The following is a 10,234-nucleotide window of genomic DNA, read 5'->3' on the forward strand; positions in this document are numbered from 1 at the left end:
ACTTAAAAAAAAAAAACGATGCTACGAAATATTCAGTGGCGTAAAAGGTGTCAACTTGCCCCGGTCTCCCCTATACAGTACCAAAAAAAAAAATGGGAAAAAGCTAATTAGATTAGTTTTCATCTTGTTAAAGAAATGACAACTGGATGGCTGCATTGTACAAAATATTTCAAATGGTTAAATACTCAAACAAAACATTTACACCATTTAGCATTAACACAGACTTTAGAAAACAGACAAAGTGCAACATAAGTTTGTACTAAGTAGTATAAAAATAATTAGTACCTAAGAGAAAATACCAAAGCTTCTTACCCACGCTGCTCCACTTAATTTATACTGCTCCACTGTATTTTGTTTGACTAAAACTTAAAAATGGAGGGGGAAATTAATACATTTGTTTTTTTTAAATATTGATATTTATGTAATTTAATGGATTTGATTTTTAAAAGTGGTTCCTAAATACATATTTTACCTTTTATATTTAACCCTGATGGCAGTGGCCAGATAAAGGTCAGAATAAATGAAACTGTTATGGTCACAAATGTGAGTGTCTCTAAAGTGATCTCTTTGAGCATAAAAAATATGTAAAAAAAAAAAAAAAAAAACCTAGTACCTTACACAGCGGGCTCTATTGTGTCTACACACTTATCTAGTTTGGAGTTGCAATGGTATTATTCTATTGTGATAACTAAAGAGGATAAAAAGGTATAGTGAAACTTTTCATGTGAGTGAATTTATCTGTTTGCTTAAAATAATTTGCCAGGTCACATTTAGCTTTTTCTTTAAAAGGCCACTGGATGTCATGTCTAGTAGATGGTGTTTGCTTGGAAGCAGCAATCTATAATCTCACTTGCAAATTCTTTTGAAATGTAAATGTATGAAACTGAAAGAGATGAAACAGAGAATGCAAGTAAGGACCTAGACCTAGCACAAATTAAACATGCTTTCCATTTGAAAAAAACATTTCTAGTTGACCCTGTTGGTAGAAGCTATTGCTGAGCAGAGTTTCTGATGGAAAGCTGGGATTCGTTCCCTGTGTAAAGGCCAGTTGAGAACACAGTGAGGTTTCAACATGCCACGACGAAGATGCAGAGAGCGGTTCAGACTGTAATCAGTTACATCTTGCAAAAAAATCAGAATCAGCGAGTCACGATTGTCCTCCATTACCTGGTGAACTGCATGATGGGCTTTGAATCTGAAAGTAGGAGCAGGAGAAAGTGTAAATACTTCTTGAATTGGGTAAGCCACCTGTGCATTTCAGTAAATTCCAGAAAAGGAAGCATGCATTTGGTGAATATGTAAGGTGTATCTTTGAGGATCTGAATGTACCTTAAAGAATCAAAACTGGTCAGTGGTTTGCATTTAATTAATGGTCACTAAATATACAGGTGCATCTCAATAAATTAGAATGTCGTGGAAAAGTTCAAGTGGGTGTTTGTTAAATGTGAGACACAATCATCACAATTAAAAGAACCAAAGACTTAAACTTCTTCAGTCTGTGTGCATTGAATTTATTTAATACACAAGTTTCACAATTTGAGTTGAATTACTGAAATAAAAATAAACTTTTCCATGACATTCTAATTTATTGATATGCACCTGTATTAGTAGTTAGCCTTTTTGAATCAGTTATAGATAATAAGGAAAATGTTACTTACTGCCTACACCAAGGATCCTTCAGAAGCATTTCTGTAATAACAAAAATAATTTTCCTGGATTGTCCCATGTTTTCAACAATGGTGTCAAGTTGAGAAAAGCCAGGTATTGCATCTCTGTCTTCAAGAAAAAAATTGAATTTTTCATCCTCTAGGGGAAGCAAGCTTCGTTCCACCCATGGTCTGTCCTCAGCACTGTGGATGATATATGCATCATATGCATATCTACCCTCAGTAATGCTTTCGTCCTTCAGTGACCCCAGCATACGGTTTACCATTATGCTCCAGAAGAACTGGATTCTCCATCCTTGGAAGTGTGCCAGAAAAGCTGTGAATAACAACATTAACACTGCTGTGCTACTCAAAATGTAAAGTGCCTTAAAAGGTGTCATATCCTTACAGGACAATGGGTCAAAGTGCATAACAGAGCGGTTAAAGTAGGCATTTGGGGTGTTACAGATATAACTTTGAGGGAACCCAGGAACACTGGCATTGGTGGAGTTAAGCCACTCCGAGAACCACAGGATGCTCTCGCAGGTGCAGTCAAAGGGGTTGTGGTCCATGTAGAGATCTGTCAGGTTGGAAAGTGGCACACCAAACGTGACACGTTGAACAGATGTTATAAGGTTCTTTTGAAGATGCAAATACTTTAAAGACTGCAGGTCATCAAAAACAGAGGCATGCAGCTGATCCAAGAGATTACCACGGAGACTTAGCTCATGTAACTCAAAGAAGCTGTGCAAAGCATTAAGTGGAATCTCATCTAAACCATTGTAATCCAGATCCAGAACAGACAGTTTTGTGGCATCCTTGAGGAACAACACTGGACCACCAGGGTTGGCCGTCTTCCACAACCTAGCCAAGTTGTTGTGCTGCATTTTGAGCACTTTCAGATGGTACAATCCTTTCAGAAACCCAGCATTTATGTTTGCAATATTGTTATTACTGAGATCTAGAATTGTGAGGTTGACAAGTGGCTTAAACGGAGATGGTTCCATATCTAGGGTCCCTTTTAGGGCACGGCCAAGCTTTAGAGTCCTTAATGTAGGGACATGGATGAATGACGTATTGGTAAGGGAAATACATTGCTGGTTTATAGACATGTCAATCTCTTTAATGTTAGAAAGGCCCTCTAACTCATCTCCTTTCAGCTGCTGATTAATGAAATTGTGACCAAGTAGGAGTGTAGTGAGGTTGCCCAAACTTGAAAAGGCCCCAGGCGCCAACTTGTTGATACTCATGGCAGTAAGATTAAGAGTCTGAAGGTGTGGAGATTCTTGCAAAGAAGCAAATGTTGTGTTTGTGACTGTCTTCAACCCTGTGATGCTCCAACTCAAATCCAGTGTCTTCAGGTGCAGAAGCCCAGAAAAGATATGCTCAGTTATCTCTCGGAATGCAGTATTTGCCATGCATAGATACTCTAATTGCACTAAATGGAGGAAAGAGAAGTCTTCAATAACTGGTAAGGACGAAGTATGACTCTTAATCAGTGCTTTCTGCAGGTTAAGCTGTCTCAGGTTTCCCAATCCAAGAAAGGTGTCCTTAGTTAGGTGTTTTAGGGAGTTATGCTCCAGGGATAAACTTTCCAGTCTGGGAAACCACTGAAAGGTGCCATCAGCAATCTTTGTCATTTTGTTGCTGCTGAGGTCGAGCACTGTGATGTTAGTCTTGTCTAGACCTTGGAAAGTTGTGTTTGAGAGGGTGACCTGTTGAGTGTTCTTCAGGGAAAGGTTTCGCAAAGCTGTGCCAGCAAGTTCTTCACAAAGACTGGTGGTAAACTGAAGGCTGATCTTGCTGTAGTCCAGCACTAAGTCAGAAAGTCTGGCAATAGTCTGGAAACAGCCATTCTCTACCTAGGTTAACAAAACAATTGAAAAAGAAGACAAAGGTTTGTTGGAACGACAGAGCTAAACCAGGTTTAAAAAACTACACATTATAGCATTGAGTTGGTTCACATGCAAAGTTATATTTGAGCTACAAATTATTGTTTTTAGTTCAACTTATTTTTTTTTTAAATGCATATAAACATACTAATTGACTGTCCCTTATTTAAAGGTTTAGTTCAATTTGCATTTGTTTGTTAATCTAATGCTACAAAAGCACTTGACAATACCACATTTCATTAGCATGATGTTTTCAGGTCATGTCAGTAATCGGAGTCAAAAGTTATTCAATATTATTTCACAAAGAAAACAACACAGCAAAGTCCAATTGGCTGAGCACCAAAAATAGAAATGTAGTCCTAACAGCTTTCCAAGAAAGATAAGGATAGATGTGAGTAAACACACACTGTGGCAAACATGCATGGTAGTATCTGAAATTCTGAAAGGGTTTTATATATATAGATACTCATGTGCTTTCAGTGAAAGTAACCTGACATGTGTCACATTCTGTTCCTCTTACCTTTTTAAGAGACAGAAACGAGAGTATCAGAACCCGAAATGCAGAGGAATTGCTGAGGAATGAGAAGTCATTTTTTTGCAGTACAGAAATTTCATTTCCAGAGAGAACAAGGGTCATCAGGTTTGGCAGCTGAGGTTGTGTGCCCAGTTTAGCTGATTTAAGTGTGTTCCGAGATACATCCAACCACGTCAAACTCTACATAGGGAGGAAATGTTAATGACATGTATTATCTATAAGACCATAACAGACTAGAAAAAAAAGTTTATTCTGGTTAGAGGCCACAGCACGAAATCAGTTATTGGTTTATTACTGTTAGCTAGAGTTTTACCAGTATGAAAACATGGTTTAAATCTTTTTCTCTCATTGAACAGGCAACAAAGAAAGGGTGAGGCTAAACAAACCAATGAGGCTGCACATTATCATTCATATTCATGACAGTACTGATCTTGTCTCTTTGGTTTCACACACAATTAATCATAATAGCCTGTCCCTCTATGTAAATATTAGTGCTAGATGACACTGTAGCTAGGAGGCACCTAACTGAATTATACTTTAAACAACCACATAAAAAGCCACCTCAAACTTTTTATTGCATTTAATATTTGCGTTTAATATTTACTAGAATGTCTTCATAAACATACCTTAAGAACAGAGAAGGGCTCCCCATTTAGCTTCAGCCTATTGTCAGACAGGTCAAGTCGCGTTAACTGAAAACAGTTTTTCAGGTATTTCTCGCTTATCAAATGCACTTCATTGTGTTGCATATTAAGACTTTGCAGGTGTGGCAGAGAAAGACATAGATCCTCTTCTATGACAGTTAAAGAGTTGTAGCTGGCATCTATATTCATCAGATTTGAGTACAAATGCAGAGAAGACAGAGTTTTTAGTCTATTGTGAGACACATCCAATGTGGTGACATTTTTGGGTAAGTCCGCTGGGACTGCATCCAGATTCATATGACTACAGTCTACTTTGGTATTCCCAATTGTACATTTTGACTTGTGTGGGTATGCAGTGCCTGCACAGTGGCCATGGAAACACATGCAGAACAAGGGCAACAATATGAGTTTCATCAGTTCCATATATTTTCCTGCCTTCCTATTTTTTTCCTCAAGTCAAGCTGTAATGAACATAACAGTATTATTGACAACAGTATCTCATTCACAGTATGAAAGGTTATACACAAGTTTATACACAGTACAATTTGCTAGCAAATCATTTCTGTTAGTCAAAATAAGTGATATTTTGCTACTGAAAAGTCATTCAACTGCGTAATACTTTTAAACAAATGCATTATACACGATATTAATCTGTTGCAAAGTTTTAATGCATGTGTGATCATCATGGACTTACATGAATTGTGACAATCTAATTTCCCTCGTTCAGCTCAAATATCAGCATGGTTAAAGTGTTTCAAGTGTGAAGCAACTCAAGACAGTCCTCTTGTATAGCCATATCATTTTTGCATGGGGGAAAATAACCTTCAATAAGGAACAATTCCTCTTTCGTAAGAAGTGAAACAAACGAAGAGGCGGATCCTCTCCCGCAGACGTGTCCTAGATATCATATTTCGTCTCTCAAATTCGACACAGAGCTCAAGTGATTAGGCTACTTATATTTGATTACACGGTCCTCTCATTATTTGAATGCACATTCGATCGGATTTCTAAGTTGTTCATGACAATTGCAATCGCATCTGGCAGTTTCTTGTGTCAGCGACTAACACATAACCAACTTCCTTATATTATCATATGAACGTGCGATACATTTCATATCACTTCTGCTATTCCTGATATAGGTTTCCATCTTAATATTTTTATTGGCCTCAAAAAAAGAGAAAAAAAGGAACTGAGTAAACCGAGAGGGATTTCCCCTTTTTCCTCTAGATGCTAAAATTTAGCTACTTGCTACAAACTCTCGAGCTTTTTTTAAGACGTTAAAAATAATTTATTGCCATATATATTTTTAGTTCATTTCGATTATTTATTAATTAAAATATATAACCAAATAATGTTTTATATCAATATTCAAATGGGACGTCGCTTCAGCAGTAATTCAGCTAAATGTCCAGCTGGGGGAGCCACAGATTTCAAAATGAGAAGAAAGGGGGGAAAAAAACACTTTGAAATAACATAACGTTTCATAATAAAAAAATCTGTATTTGAATATGAATATGAACATATGAATCTCGTAGCATTGCTAACTATTTAGCCTCCTTGAATTAATAGTTAGTATAATATATTGGATAGTATAGTAGCCTGTAGTTAAACATGAAATGTTATGCTGCACACTTTGATGGCACAGATAGCTCTAGCTGAATTCCGATGTATGGATTTGCTTTCTCTATCTCTATAACAATTTTAATTCAAATTTAAATTCGGGAAATGTCATTAGAACTCAGCATTTGGTTTCAGAAGACTGCAATGAACACCTTGGTGTCAGAGTTCAACAACAAAAAAAGTGTCTTTGAGGAATCTCTGTGGTTCTTAAGAATTTGTATTCTGGTGTGTGCTGTTACCTAGCAACTGCAGCAGGAAGTGGAAGGGCACCTGTAATCTGATGGCTCATAGACAAACAGCAGGTTACCACTCTCTGCATCAGTATAGCTCATGGCCTTGAGACAGAAGACCTTTCAGGATGTTTATTCCATCAGCATTTGTTAAATACAGATAAAATAATAAAATAACACCAGATTTGTACTGGTCATGACACTGTGTTTAACACTCCCTTTTCAATTTCAGCCGCATCAGTATAACCTGTCTTTTCTTTTTCTTTTACTCCAAGTATCTCTCCAAACTATAGTGACTGAACAATGCTGGAAAGGTATTTTTGTGTGTGCATTTGTGTTCTTTCATGGTCAGCAATTATTCACTCCACACAAGTGATCAATATTCTGTTTGTGATGCCGGTCAACCTGTGCCTGTTTCGCTGACGCAGTTAATAGTAACATGCAGCTATTCTCACAGATAGTTGCTGCAGGCAATCCATCACGCCAGGCACCCATACAGACTCTAATGTTCGCTCTGTGACTCTGAAAGAATCAGCGGTAGGTAATGCCTGAACCATTAGAAACGTTGCATAATTTATGCAGTGTATGAATTTGCATGTAAAAGGATGAGGTTGAAGAAGCTAGTTCAGTTACCAGTGACTGTGCAGATCAGAGCTTGTATCATCTTGTTATAAGAGCATCAAGTGCAGGAATGAAACGGTAGAGTTTGTGTTAGCAGATGTATCCAGCTGATAAGGACATTTTTATATATATACATAAAAAAATCACTTGTGGTCTCAGACTTGCAGACTCTTTTGACACATAGGCCTGCTTTATTTAGCATGAATTATATTATTAATAAAAAGGATACAGGTTACACATAGAGGCTGCATTCTCAGCTTGTGAATGTGAATAACAGATAACATGACCAGTGCAAATGTTGATTGTGTCCATTTGTCATTATTTTGTTTTTAAACAATACTTACAATCCAATCTTTTCCCCGTATGTCTTAGTCGCCAACCTGCCTCTGTGCCTGTTCAGTTCATGCATAATTGAAGTGATAACATAATATGCTTTCTTTCTCTTCATCGCTCTAGAAAGAACTCCTCTTTTGTTTCCTCCTTTTATCTCTTCTCTCAACAATCTCTTTCAGTGTGGTATTCCCAAGCATTCTTTCAGAGATCAGAACAGAAAGATCTGACCCTTGATGCTATTGACGTGAAAAAGTCCAAATGCAATATGCAATGCTTTTATTTTAATATACAGCCAATAAGATTTATAAGACAATTATAAGATCATTTATATGAAGAATAATTAAGAAGAATAAGAATAATTAAGGAGAATAATTAAGATTTTTTATGTTTTTTAAATAAGTATTTTATGCTAACCAAGGCTGCATTTTTTAATAAAATATTGTGAAATAATATTACAATTTAAAAAAATAGTTTTCTAGATATATTTGATCTATATCTATATATCTATCTATATTTTAAAATATTGTTAAAAATGTATTTTAAAATACATTTTTAACAATGTATTTTTTGTATAATATATGTATTTTTTTAGTATTTTGACTGGTAGTGTATTTATAATTACAGTATATATAATTTCATGGCATTGTATAAAGTACCAATGATAGAGGTGTATACTCCTTTCTATAGCATCCCTCAATTTCTATTGCTTCTCTCTCCCTAGAGGAAAAGGGAAAGCAAGTAGAAAATCAAAAGAGAAGATGACTGAGTTGAGCCGAAAGGTGGTCTTCCTGTTGTCAGCTAAAAAATAGTTTTCTAGATATATTTGATCTATATCTATATATCTATCTATATTTTAAAATATTGTTAAAAATGTATTTTAAAATACATTTTTAACAATGTATTTTTTGTAAAATATATGTATTTTTTTAGTATTTTGACTGGTAGTGTATTTATAATTACAGTATATATAATTTCATGGCATTGTATAAAGTACCAATGATAGAGGTGTATACTCCTTTCTATAGCATCCCTCAATTTCTATTGCTTCTCTCTCCCTAGAGGAAAAGGGAAAGCAAGTAGAAAATCAAAAGAGAAGATGACTGAGTTGAGCCGAAAGGTGGTCTTCCTGTTGTCAGCAGTCGTATGTCTCCCAGATTTGATCTGTTGCCATTTATCGGTACAAAGATCTGCACTGTGGCCTTTACAGACTGAGGGATGCAGGTGAAAAATATTCCTACAGGGAGAGAGGAAGAAAAGAGAGGTTTCGAGAAAATTGATGGACAACTAAGTAAGAGAGAAAAGAAACCGAGAGAGAGCAAGAGCAAACCTTGCAGAAATCAGCCGTGCACTGGAGTCAGCGATGGAGAGGAAGACAGAGAGAGCTGTTATGGGAGAACATTACTGTCACATTCACAAGCCGGACGTTTCAGAAAGACAAACAAAGAGAGCTAATGAATGCCTAACAGTGGTTTTGAAGTAATCCCTCAATCTGAGCATTACATATACACACATACAATATACAAGCTCTCTGGATTTGGATTGTACTGCAACAGACAAGGTAAGAGATATCTATCTATCTATCTATCTATCTATCTATCTATCTATCTATCTATCTATCTATCTAAATGTGTGTGTTTACACTTTTCCTAGAGTATTACAATGCAAGCAAGCCTGCATTCTCATTTGCTGACAAATGGTGTTTAGAGGTCATCTTGCTCTATTGTATGTGTCTGTGGGTGTGCAGAGTGTTGATGTTGTGCTGAAAAAAAAAAGGAATTGCTGTGGGTTAATAGCGGTGGGCAGTTTCATTCCTACTGGTTAAGTAATGGTAAAAGTAACAGGACGTGTAGACGAGGCAGATCTACTGTCGATATCTAATAACTGAAAATGTCTTAGCAGCAGAGCATCAATCACCTGATAAAATGTCTTTTCAGTGGAAGGTCAGGAAGATGTTACAGTATGGGCCATAAACCCTCATAGCTTTATATGTGGATAATTGGTAGAGTCGGTGCTTTGGAATGATGATGATGATGTGTGTGTGTGTGTGTGTGTGTGTGTGTGTGTGTGTGTGTGAAAACAATAGCTCATGGTGCTTTTTCACACATCAGGAGCTGCAGTGTAAGCCAATTGCTGACTCAGCCACACAAACACATACACTCACTAACACACACACACACCCACCCATGGGGCAGCAGGGCATCAATACTACACCCAGATCAGCAGCATAGCTCAGCACAGAACAGAGCAGAGCAGAAACACAGCCTCTAATACAACACAAAACAGCAAGAGTAACATTAAACTGTATATGAATCACCAGTCAGATTTCATTGAAGGCTTTGCTTGAAATGGTCTGACTTACAGAAAGACCCTTGAGTATCCTTACATCTCATTTTTCTGTTGAGATTGACTTTACTTACTTTGTGTTTGGGGTCCCAGAACCCCCAATAATGTGTGGGTAAAATAATAATAATAATTTTAAAATTAACCAATACTACTACTACTACTACTACTACTACTACTAATAATAATAATAAAGAACATCATCATCATTATTATTATTATTATTATTATTATTATTATTAATGCTGTTGTAATAACAATAATCTATTATTCTTTAAAACATTACAGTCAGGGCTGTACGTTAACTTTTTTTTTCACATAGCACTGGTGCTACAGAGTTTGAAAGTTTTGTAGCACAGGCCAAAAAGTTGTA

At 36.4% G+C, this 10,234-nt stretch overlaps 1 protein-coding gene across 1 annotated transcript; it reads right to left on the reverse strand.

The window, feature by feature from the left end:
* Positions 1-457: 457 nt before the first annotated feature.
* LOC107562740 (toll-like receptor 3) lies at positions 458-5,523 on the reverse strand. The gene is made up of 5 exons (XM_016247438.1): positions 5,412-5,523; positions 4,700-5,178; positions 4,059-4,253; positions 1,659-3,508; positions 458-1,195 (listed from the first exon to the last, which is right to left on the reverse strand). Exons 2-5 carry the CDS (start codon positions 5,138-5,140, stop codon positions 967-969), a joined length of 2,715 nt encoding a protein of 904 aa, XP_016102924.1. The 5' UTR covers positions 5,141-5,178; positions 5,412-5,523; the 3' UTR covers positions 458-966.
* Between the last annotated feature and the right edge of the window lie 4,711 nt (positions 5,524-10,234).

Source organism: Sinocyclocheilus grahami, unplaced genomic scaffold, assembly GCF_001515645.1.
Source record: "Sinocyclocheilus grahami isolate Dianchi unplaced genomic scaffold, SAMN03320097.WGS_v1.1 scaffold836.1, whole genome shotgun sequence".
In the NCBI taxonomy this organism is placed as follows: Eukaryota; Metazoa; Chordata; class Actinopteri; order Cypriniformes; family Cyprinidae; genus Sinocyclocheilus; species Sinocyclocheilus grahami.